This window comes from Lissotriton helveticus, chromosome 4_1 (assembly GCF_964261635.1).
Source record: "Lissotriton helveticus chromosome 4_1, aLisHel1.1, whole genome shotgun sequence".
Lineage (NCBI taxonomy): Eukaryota > Metazoa > Chordata > Amphibia > Caudata > Salamandridae > Lissotriton > Lissotriton helveticus.
In genome coordinates this window covers 608,018,913-608,031,238 of record NC_136063.1, presented here as the reverse complement: position 1 = coordinate 608,031,238, position 12,326 = coordinate 608,018,913, and the positions used below count along the sequence as shown (strand labels likewise).

Genomic DNA, 12,326 nt, shown 5'->3' with positions numbered 1-12,326 from the left:
GATGATAACTGGGCTTTGTTTATTCCCCTAGACAGTCACACACAAAGGTAGCTTAGGTGTGACTTGATGGACCATCCTGCCAGGATTAGAAAGAGGAGCTAGGCACAGCGTCTCACTTACACTTGAATAGGTTGTGTCCTTTCCACACACAAAGGGTTGAATTCCCCCCTGTAATTAGTCAGAAGCAAGGACCGGCAGGAAGGACATCTGTACACCTCAAAGACCCTACTTTGAAGTATTTCCCACTTCAAAGGCACCCCTGGGAAATGGAACTAAGACCCTACGTCTTCAGTAAACCTATGGACCTGAGGATACTCCGCCAGGAAGAAAGGCTGATGTGTTGTTGAAGGATTTCCACTCTGGGATGCTGCTGTGGAAGAACTGCGTTCTTGCTGTGCTAACCTGCTGCCCTCCTGATCTGGGTGAGAAGGACTGGACATGCATCACTTGACCTCCAGAACCCAGAGTGACTCCAAGGGTGAGTTGGCTGACCTCTTAATCCGAAGTCTTAGGCACATAAAAGACTTCCAAGTATCCTGCTTCTGCACCTGGGCTCTGCCATCTATGAGTCTGCACGGCCATCCAAGTTCTGGATCCTTGGAAGGAGGCCTGAGATTTTTGTCTCAGTCAAAACCTATGCATCCTCTCTAGAACCAGCGCATTGGTACCGTTGCATGGATTGGAACCGGTGTATCACCCCTGTTGATGACAAGAACTGGCACATTGCCTCTGATGCGAGGGTCGACATCAATGCACCGCCTTCAGAGCCAGCACTCCATGTTGCCCACCCGGACTCTGTCATGATGTCTCTGTCGACTACAGCCTTAAAGACGATGGCGAGAAGGCTGCATTGCAGCCACAAAGCTCATGGGAACAATGCATCACCGCTGATGCACTGATCAGGACCAGCGCATTACTTCCACTGTGAGGATCGTCCCTGAAGCATCACTTGCACATCGACCGTCACTGTGGCTGCATCTTGCATCCTCCTTGTCGGCAGGATATTCGATGTTGATGCAACCTGGACTGAAGTACTTTTGTTCGGCAGGCCCAACGTGGTCCTTGTAGCCTGTCGGTGCTCCATCGCATTTTGCCTGAACTTTTGACTTTGTCCAAGTCCAGCACAACCAGATGTCCGTTGTTGGAGCATAGTGCTTTTTGGCACTATTTTCACTTATGTCTTTAGTATTCAATATCTCTGGTTTTACTCCTTACATTTTTGTTGTTTTGCTCCTATTTTATTTATTAAATTAGGAGCTATTTTCGGAACTCAGTGAGGAATCTTTGTGGCTGGAGTTTTAGCTTCTTTACATTTTGAAGTATTGCACAAATACTTAACTCATTGGTTTAAGTTAAGCTTGTCTGTTCTGTGCCAAGCTTTTAGGGGGTTCCGTGTAGGATATTTTGGGGTTTGCTTGTGTTTTACCTTAACAGAAATTGTGGCTACTGCTTGAGTAGGGTTTCACCCTTGTCAACGAGTAACCCCATTTCCTTTAAGGGTACAATAACCTAACCCAAGAAAATGAATTTGAAATGTCACCTCTATAGATGGAGCAGTGACCCAGGATTCAGAATTCTTGTGTCTAGTCTCAAACAGCACAAGCAACCTACAAAACAATATAAAGGTCAGTATCCGGACAGATTATGGGATATAACAATTTAGAAAAAACGTTTACAACAACACGTCTGTTACCTCTTGTATTTGCTCATATCGCATCAGATAACACTGCTATGGAGACCCCAAGTAAGTGGTTCTTATGAGAAATAGTGCAAAGAAATTCAAGGTCTAAAATGTAACAAAGCGTCTGAATTCAACTTAATTGCAGGGGAAAGCAACCCTAGGAGATGCTTAATAATCTTTACAAGTAAAAGATGCTTCACAAACTCCCCATGACCAATAAACCTAATAGCCAGAGAGGGCACTTGTGACCCTTTGCTTGCCCCTTGCACCCCCTGGCACTGCTGTTGAGACCCCTCTCCTCAGAGGTGGCAAAATCAGTGCCAAGAGTACAGTGGAAACAGAACAATTGATGGACAGAATGCAGAAAAATGTCATACATTCACCCCAGTACAGAGATATGAGCCTAAACCTCACAACTGGTCCTAGGATGCTTGTTTCCGGTCCAGGGAGGATCTAGCTTGGCAGTTCGAGCTAGACTGTTCCCAAGAGGCACAGGGTCAAGACTGATTTGCATATGGCCAGGTCTAAACTGGGGTGGCATGGTGAGCAAAAGAGTGATCAATTAACCTAGATCTATTGACTGGGGGTGAATGTTTTGATTAGTTCTGTGTTTGTCCATTAATTGTGTGTCTTTTTCTTTCTCGCCCTAAGTGCGCCGGGCATGCCTAGACATGGATCCCGGGCTCACTGTGCCACTGGATTCATTCTATCCTGGCTCATGAGGGGTGAAGTCCCAAAACCAGTCCAAGGATGCTTGTTTCCTGACCAGGGGGGACCTGGCTTGGCAGTTCGGACTGGACTGTTCCCATGAGGCACATGGTCATGACTGATTTGCATATGACCAGGTGGAGAAGTGTGGCTCAGTGGAGAAGTGTGGCTCAATGGTTAGAGCGGCAGACCCTGATGCAGAGGTCTAGCCCGGGACCAGGGTTCAATTCCCCGCCTCGGCGGGTCTTGGGCTCAAAATTCCACGGACCTGATAATTCTCGCTTCGGTGCCTATTTCAATCATGGAATCCCACTCTGCAACTCTGGGCAATAGCTTGCTTAATCTCCACAACGGCCCCCACAACGCTAAGGATGCCTGGCCTCCACCTTGGGGGTGCCCAGGAATGGACACCGCACAGGGAAAGCCAGGATGGGTTCCCCAGCGGTATTCATACAAGCGCCTTGAGACCCTTGCGGGTGAGTAGTGCGCTTTACAAGTATCAATTTACATTTACATTTAAACTGGGGTGGCATGGTGAGCAAAATAATGATGGATTTAACCCTGATCTATTGCTTGGTGGTGAATGTTTTGATTTGTTCTGTGTTCCATCCACCAATTGTGTGTATTTTGCTTAATTGCCCTAAGTGCACCGGGCATGCCCAGACGTGTGTCCCGGGCTCACTGTGCCACTGGATTCAGGTTTTCCTGGATGACGAGGGGTAAAACTCCAAAACCGATCCTAGGATGCTTGTTTCCGGTCCAGGGAGGACCTGGCTTGGCAGTTTGGGCTGGACTGTTCCCATGATGCACAGGGTTAAGACTGATTTGCATATGGGCAGGTCTAAACTGGGGTGGCATGGTGAGCAAAAGAATGATGGATTTAACCCAGATCGATTGACTAGGGATGAATGTTTTGATTTGTTCCGTCCATCAATTGTGTGTCTTTTGCTTTCTCGCTCTAAGTATGCTTGGCATGCCAAGACGTGGATCCCGGGCTCACTAAGCCACTGTATCCTGGCTGATGAGGGGTGAAACCCTGAAACCAGTCCTAGAATGCTTGTTTCCAGTCCAGGGAGTACCTGCTTGGCCGTTCGGGCTGGACTGTTCCCATGAGGCACAGGGTCAAGACAGATTTGCATGTGGCCAGGTTTGAACTGGGGTGGTATGGTGAGCAAAATAATGATGGATTTAACCCAGATCTATAGACTGGGGGTGAATGTTTTGATTAGTTCTGCGTTCCATCCATCAATTGTGTGTTTTTTTCTTTCTCGCCCTAAGTGCGCCGGGCATGCCCAGACATGGATCCCGGGCTCACTGTGCCACTGGATTCCTGTTATCCTGGCTCATGAGGGGTGGAAGCCCAAAACCAGTCCTACGATGCTTGTTTCCTGTCCAGGGAGGACCTGGCTTGGCAGTTCCGGCTGGACTGTTCCCATGAGGCACATGGTCAAGGCTGATTTGCATATTGCCAGGTCTAAACTGGGGTGGCACAGTGATCAAAAGAATGATGGCTGAAACCCAGATGTATTGACTGGGAGTGAATGTTTTGATTTGTTCTGCGTTCCATCCACCAATTGTGTGTAATTTGCTTCCTCGCACTTAAGTGCGCCGGGCATGCCCAGACGTGGGTCCCAGGCTCACTGTGCCACTGGATTCAAGTTATCCTGGCTAATGAGGGGTGATACTCCTTCTTTCTTGCCCTAATTGCGCGGGGCATGCCCAGATCCATATCCCGGGCTCACTGTGCCACTGGATTCATTCTATCCTGGCACATTAGGGGTGAAACCCCAAAACCAGTCCTAGGATGATTGTTTCCTTTCCAAAGGTGTTAGGGGTGTGGGACCTAGTTGCCAATGGGCTACTAGCCCCATCGGCTAATCTGAACCTGAGGTGACAAATTCTTGTGGAGGGTTGCACCTATTCTACCCAGAAGCCTCTATTCGGCCACTTTTAAAAATGGCAGAACCCTTCCCTGCTAAATAGACCAGGTAGACCACCCTTTGGATATGGCCAGCCTTCTGGGGATGTATGCCTCCTATCTAATTTTCCTGCCTGCCTGCCCAGGATGCAAATGTGCATGGGGATGAGGGTGAATTTTTCCATCTCTGGGAAGACCCCTGATTGCATATCAGAGGCAGTGGGTGCTTTGAAGCTCACTTCCTTGATGTCCCATGTCGTGAGCCATCGTGTCAGGGAGGGAGGTGATACCTCCAGCACTGGCAGGTCTTTGTTTCTGCCTCCTGAGAGTGTTCAGACCTCTTGATAGGGAGACTGATTCCTGCGTTAGTGGCACCAGCTGTAGGCCAAAGCATAGGAAAGGCTGGGCGAAACTAGGTGGGCAACCTATAAGGTAGCCACCTGGGTGCATGTCACATTAACTCTGACTTTGGGGAATCAATCAATCAGTAGATTTTTGTAGAGCACACATTGTCACCCCAAGGGGTCTTCACTCCATCTAAGAGCCAAGTCTTCAACTTTTTCCTGAAGTCTTCAAGCGATGTGGAGGGGTGTGGGTGGATTGAAAGGTTATTGCAGGACTTGGTGTGAGGTAGGAGAAAGCATACCCTCAGCAGTGGCTCTGATGGATGCAGGGGACGTCGGCCAGGGTGAGGGAGGAGGAGCGGAGCTCTCGGGTTGATCGTGGAGTGTCATCCGGTGGTTGATGTAGGCGAGTCTGCGATTGTTTAGAGGCTTGTAGGTTATTTGTGAGGAGTTTGAAGAGGCATATTTCTTGGACATGGAGTCAGTGGAGAGCTTTGAGTTGAGGTGTGATGCTGGTTCTTCTGGGAAGGTTGAGGATGAGTCTTGCTGCTGAGTTCTGGATAGTCTGGAGGTAGTTTAGGAGTTGTTCGGTGGTCACTATGTAGAGTGAGTTGCCGTGATCAAGGCGGCTGGAGACAAGGGCTTAGGAGATCATCTTGCTGGTCGAGAGGGAAATCCATCAGAAGATCTTGCGGAGCATGTGGATGATGTGGAAGCAGGCAGAGGAGACAGCATTGGCTGTTGCTTCATGGTCAGTTGGCTGGTATAAGGAGGTATGTCTGGGGTTCAGGTAACACATAAAAGATCTGTTTGCCAACTCAAGGGATGCCCAACTACCCAATTTTATTTTCCAGAGAGAGGGATCTGCAGGTCGTAGCTCATGATGATCTGTCATCTGCTTGGCCTCTTGTACACTCATATTCCTTCCCTCCCTTTCCTCAATTAGAAAGATTTTGTTCAAGCTTTGCAGGGTAAATTGTCAAGTAATTCTCATAACTCCTTACTGGCCCAGGAAATTCTAGCTTTCCTTTCTCAAGCAGTGGAATGTGCAACAAGACTGAACACTCACAGACCATGTATCACCCTTGAGGTTGTTGAGTCTTCCTCAATTTACCATGAGCAGGCTAAGTTGAAGGATGGGCTTGTGAGAGATTAGGCTTTTGTAGACTCGTCTTATTCAGGAGTGTGTATAGCAACAAAACAGGCTCATAGTCCCTACATTTTAAAATCATACAATAAACATTGTGCCTCACTGATGCATTGCTGAAACTCCAAAGACCTGAATTAGCTCATTTATAATCCTCTATCTTTTGTGTCATTTCAGCATTTAGGTCTCCTTTGGAGATTGTAGGTTTGCAACCTGAGTTACCTCCTTGCCTCCTAAATGGTGTTGACTTGGCCTACCCTGAACCCTATACCACCTCCATTTGGTTTGAAGGGCTTAACAGTACGTGCCGTCTGAATGACTGGAGAAATCATCTATAAAAAATGTATCTATGTAGTTTCTTTAATCTCAATAACTGCTCCACAAGGATTAGCAGAGATTGGTGTTCTTTCAAGTTTAGAGTCCTACCTTCAATATGTTCCAAAGGGACTTGCTTTACATCTTTCACAGACTCTTCTTCAGAAAGTAACTTCTGATTGCCATCATAACCAGGAAATATTTCTTCCCTACTTCTGTCCTTCTTTATCTGATGAAGAACTTTCTTTACGTACCCTGGACGTGGGTAGGATGGTCATGGTATACCTAAAAAGGATATGTGAATTCTGAAAACGTGACTCTGTTTTTGTTTTTTGTAGCACTACTTATCTAAGTCTTAAGCCATCCGTAGACACTGTGAGTCAGTGGGTACACTTAGCGATTTTTAGGTCTCGGCCTGTTCCAGCGCATGCGCTGGGCTGGCCGAGACATTTAGTAGCTGCTTTGAAAAGTGCTACTTTCCCGGCGACCAGCTTACTATCACATGCACAAAAGCGTGTGTGCATGCTCGTAATAGCAAGCTGGTGGTAGCACCACTTGCGTCATCACTCGCTTGTTTTATTTTAGTTAATTTCGCGCCTGCGCAGCTTTACTTTTACGGTCGCGCAAAACTCGGGTTCTCCTTATTAGTGCATGATATCTGTTTAGCATCACGGGGTGCACGTAATTACCCACTATCCCTGTGAAAATGGTGGAGGTTGAACCTACATAAGTAGAGTTTATATTTTAAATGCATATAATTTTGTTTGCAATCTGCAGCCCCGAAGAAGTCTTTTCGTGCCTAGAGGCACATGACGAAACACGTGTTGGCTGCTTTTTGAGCGTGTTGTGCTTTCATCAAGACTTATTATCTGCAACTAAACAGAGATTGTATCAGAGCAAGACCTTGACAGTTTAAGGAGGCTGCTTCTTATGGAATATTGAGAAACTCTATAATCTATGATTTGGAAATGAGTTCAACAATGAAGATACTTTGAAAAATCTTAAGGAATAAAAATATTACTTTAATTTCTAATACTGAATGAGTACTCTTACTCATGATAAAGTTTGCTCAGGGTGGAACATTGATTTATGTTTAATTGTGATCTCTGTGGAGGACACATCTTTAGGTTGTATTGGTGACCAACCTGTCTACCCTTGGTAGCAATCCTAAGATTGTAAGTCTGTACTATACTGCCCCTCACGTCTGTAGAGCGCCTGTCTCCTTATTCTTATACCTGGTCACCTATATGCTTTAGTCTTCATTACTTTCACTCCTACTCTTGCCCAGCCAAGTCCTTTTACCCTCATTCCTCTCCCCGGGAGTGGTGTCATTGATTTAGTAACTGTTTGTTAATGCCTGTTAAGTTATAGCAAACTCTTTGTGGATCAGGCAGTAGTGAATTAATTGGTTTTGCTAAAAACTCAGGGGCATATTTACAAGCCCCTTGCGCCACTTTTGCGTCACTTTTCCCATGACGCAAAAGTGGCGCAAGGGGGCTTGTAAATCTGCCCCTCAGAGCCTTATTTAGAGTCTGGCAGATGGGATACTCCGTCAAAACATCACATATATCACACTGGTGATAGTATAAGTGCTTCAGGCCCAGATTTACTAATGTCTGCATCAAGTTATGTCACTTTTTTGGCTCAGCCCTAAGGTAAAATCCCTTTTGGCATTTACTAAGCCGCGCAAAGATGATTTCTATGGCTTTGCATGGTTTAGTAAATACAAAGTACCACAACACATTGCATAATTTTGCCTTGTGTTACTTTGCATTGGGTAGGCATTAAATGGTTGTAGAATGGACATTCCCATGCATCCCCTCATGTATTGAAGCAAGCCCAGATTTACAAAGATTAGTAAACCTGGGGAATGTGCTTCTAAGGATTGTTTTTATGCAGGAAGATATTCCTCCCTGCACAAAAACAATCCTGCTTATAACGCGGGTGCCTGCAGTGACGCTAGGCAGCAAACAGTGTGCAAGCGCTGTGAGAGAGCAGTAGTGCAGCATATCATAGTATATATGGCACATTTCTGTTCTCTCCCTTTAACGCAACACACCACAGTCCAGCACGTTTCCAGGCTGCATTGTATTGTGTGAAAGAAAAGTCAATCCTGCCCAGAGGCTCTAATGCACTTATGCTATGGCATTGTAGCAGCTAGGACATCTGCCATGTTTGTGGTGGTGTATCTTGGCCACCAAAATCTAAAAAAGGCTTTCAGTTGAAATTCGTCCAAGTTTCCTCTTTGCTTGGACTCGTCTTGTCATTCTGTTAGATCTGCATAGTCTAGTTGTATGTCATTATCAAGTTGCCATCATCTTTTTCTACGAAAATGTTTCTATGGAATAATTTCTACACAATCACATGTATTTGTTGGCTTGTCAGAATGTTCAATTTCGTAGCGCTAACAGAGTCATTTAGACCTGTGTATTAATCAATCTAGTATTTGGAGTGGTGGCCGCACCCTGAAAGCAGCAGTGGCCGGGAAGGGGGGAAGAGGGGGAGGAGGGTGAGGTTTAAAAAAAAAACCACTTAGCTGCCCAGCCGGCTAGCTGGACGCAGCCTCTCCTCCGTCCTCTTCTTGGTTTCTCCTGTGTAATCAAGAAGCAGCTGGGCTCCCAGGCACCCCATAGCCAGTCACAAAACTGCAATGCAGCGTGTGATTGGTCTGAACCCCATAGTTCTGCGCTCAGCCAGGCAATGGGAGCCTAGGCATATTCTCCACCCAGACTATAATGCAGCCAGGGTGGAGAAAATGTTAAGTGGGTATTCATATTTTTCTGCTCGAGATGGCCGGCCAAACAGTCATGTGCACTTATTGTGCCCACCACTCCTCCCCCAGCTCTGTCAGCAGAACAGATCTGCCCACCCCACCAAGTCGTCATAGCAGGAACAAATAAAATGATAATAAAGTACAGTTATTGTAATTTTATTTGTCCTTTTTTTACACTGCAAAAAGCAGTGGGCCTTAGCGTAGGAGCTGCCACTGGGTATTTGCCCTCATATTAGAACTCTCGCCTAGAAAGAAATGAACTTAAATTGCTTGTAATTTGCACTGGAACATACCACTTGTATGTAACCATATGTTGTAAATAGCAACCATGCACTAATATCAAATGCAAAATACATAAATACTGGTGTAAGCATTGTTCACTACATTTTGCTTCCATCTGTAAATTGGGTACCAAAGTACTTCAGGTTCTTAGGGAGCAAGGATAATTTGCATCTCAATATTTTCACACTTACTGTTCCAGTTAGCCATAACCATACTAAATTGGCAATATATTTATCTATTGAGCAATTTACACATATATTGTATTGTAACTACATGTATATAGTGCTTACTAGTCCTGATGAGGCATTGAAGAGCTTTATGCCATGCAGAAATGCACTCTGGAACTTGAGGTTACTGATTATTGGTGTCACTGGTATTAGTCATGTGCCCTCAAGGAGGCCCCGGGTATTTACTCCAGTGTCTTTGTGGAGTATTAAATTAGTAGGAGTTAGGTATCAATATTAGTGCTGGGGTATATGAGTTCATGCAGATTGTTGGTGGAATTAGGTATTGCTGGGTTGCAAGGTATGACTTCCATAGGAGGACGGGAGGAGATTTTTGGGATGAGGTGCAGGCAATTTACGGTAGTACAATAATAGAGATTAATACAAACGTACATGAGTTAAAGTAGGCTACACTCAGAAAAAGGAGGAAAGCAGTCAATGTAAAGTAATGAGATGGTAATTCAAAGAGAAAGGTACGGCAACAATGGGCCATTTAAAGACAATATAAAAATTTTCATGCAGAGTTTTAACAACATAGACTTCTTTTGAGATAGTATATATTCTGAGGTTGAAAACTGTACAAAAAAGCATCATTATTTGCTTGTGAAGTAGCAGTATAACCGGTACATTTTGATAGGCTCTAGAAATAGGTAAACAGCCTGTCCAATGCCAGGATACTCCTAGATGACCACTTCAGCAAGGACAGCTGTTAAGCTCAGGGGCTGGAAGCATAAAGTAATGACTAGTCACAAATATAGGGAACTATTGAGAGCTTTAGATCTTGCTTTGATAAATGACAAACCTTATGGTAAAAGCAATATTAGAAGAAATACAGGGTAGGTAATGCAAACGTCTAATACAAACATCAACAAGGAGATTCAGTCATTTCTGGAGCGGATGTCTTCTGATGTTTAACTTTACATGTTGTCTTTAGTTGTATGGCATCCTGGAAAAGACTGAAATATGTTATGTCTTATGTATTTTTCACAGAACCTGGAATGTGGAATGACGAGAAATGCAGCGGATCCATGCCTTTTGTGTGTAAAGTGTATAGCCCCCTTGATTTTGTAGGGTAAGCACACCAGCCATTGCTAGAAGGACCACACACTGTTGCCTGAATAATTGGAAATAAATGAAAAATGATAAATTGTTACTTATCATAATCACATGTTTTCAGATAATCAGATGCTGGGGTTTTGGGTAATTGATCTCAAAATAAAAGCTAGTACTTAAACTGAAAACAAAAGCTGTTTCGTTTTCTATTTTCATGAATATATGCGGTACACTTTGATATAAAGTCTTCCCTTTACCACACTTGAGAGTTGTCTTTGGTCCTGCATGAACCTTCAAACTACTGAGGCTCTTTTTTCCCTGGCTACTATTTCCGTAACAGAAGTTGGGGAAAGTCAATTATTGATGTCAAAGCCAGAAAGAAGGAAATATACCTCGAAAATGTCAAACTGGTAATTTACAGTGGTGACGAAAGCTCCAATACACATGATAAAATATGTCAGAAATTGGGTTCTAGAATACTGGAGTATGAGCCCTAGTCAAGAAGTAACCACAATCCTAGTCAGGGTAAGGCAGAAGAACACCCTAAATTAACCTATGCTCACTCTCTGGTAGCTTAGCATGGACCTGTCAGGCTTGACTTTAGAGACAATGTGTAAAGTATTTGTGCAACACTTCAAACAGTAAATCAGTGAAAGCAGGCTTAACTTTGGAGGCAATGTGTAAAGTATTTCTGCAACACTTCAAACAGTATATCAGTGAGAACATCACACAAAAGGTTTCCACACCAGGTTAGAAAAATAGGGTAAAGAGTTGTGCAGCGGCTGTTCCAAGGGGATGCGTTGGTTCCAGATGTAGGAGGCTGGGATGATGCGAGTCTTTAGCAATGGGTCCAATCCATGCAGCAGCTACAATACATAGGTTCTGCTTGAAGATGCGCCACTCAGCCGAGGAGATATGTCAGTTCTTCTCAGGAGTGCGTCGCTCAGCAGAGGATGCAGCATTTGTTCTGCTGAAGATACACTTTAGTGCGAGAAAGCAAAAGACTCAAAATATTCAACCTCAGTCAAGAGATCTGGGTTAAATCCATCATTCTTCTGCTCACCATGCCACCCCAGTTTAGACCTGGCCATATGCAAATCAGTGTTTATCCTGTGCCTCATGGGAACACACTCCAGCCCGACCTGCCAAGCCAAGTCCTCCCTGGTCCGGAAACAAGCATCCTAGGACCGGTTTCACGGTTTCACCCCTCATCAGCCAGGATAGCTTGAATCCAGTGGCACAGTGAGCCCAGGACCCATATTTGGGCATACCCAGCACACTTAGGATGAGAAAGCAAAAGGCACACTGTTGATGGGCGGAATGCAGAAAAAATCAAACCATTCACCCCCCAGTCAAGAGATCATGGTTCAATTAATCGTTCGTTTGCCCACCATGCCACCCCAGATTAGACCTGGCCATATGCAAATCAGTCTTAACCCTGTGCCTCATGGGAACAGTCCAGCCCAAACTGCCAAGCCAGGTCCTCCCTGGGCCTGACAGATACACTTTAGGTCCACTTCCAAGGGCCCAGGACTGGGCTGTCACCCGTTGGCAGGGCAGACTCACAGATGGAGGAGTCTTGGTGAAGAAGCAGGTTGGTTGAAGGCTATTATGTCCCTGAGACTTCAGATCAGGAGACCAGCCAGCTAGTCCTTGGAGTCACTCTGGGTTGAAGTGATGGAGGTCTAGTCCTTCTGACGTAGGCAGGAGGGCAGCAGGCTAGCAGGTCAGCACAGTGAGGCAGGAGCCCATAAAAGCAGCAGTCAACAGAGTTGCAGTCCATTCAGCAGAACAGCTGTCCTATTTCCTGGCAGAGACTTCACAGGTCCAGAAGGGAACTGAGGTGGTGGCGTCAGGGGTCCAATACTTATAGCCAGTGTG

The 12,326-nt window shown here is 45.3% G+C and overlaps 1 protein-coding gene across 1 annotated transcript in view; it reads left to right on the top strand.

The window, feature by feature from the left end:
- Positions 1 to 10,517, top strand: part of LOC144828034 (lectin-like) — a 179,205-nt gene extending 168,688 nt beyond the window's left edge. Inside the window, exon 5 of the mRNA XM_078686170.1 lies at positions 10,383 to 10,517. Within this exon, the coding sequence (XP_078542296.1) occupies positions 10,383 to 10,468 (86 nt within the window). The 3' untranslated portion in view covers positions 10,469 to 10,517. The remainder of the gene's footprint in view (positions 1 to 10,382) is intronic.
- Positions 10,518 to 12,326: the final 1,809 nt, after the last annotated feature.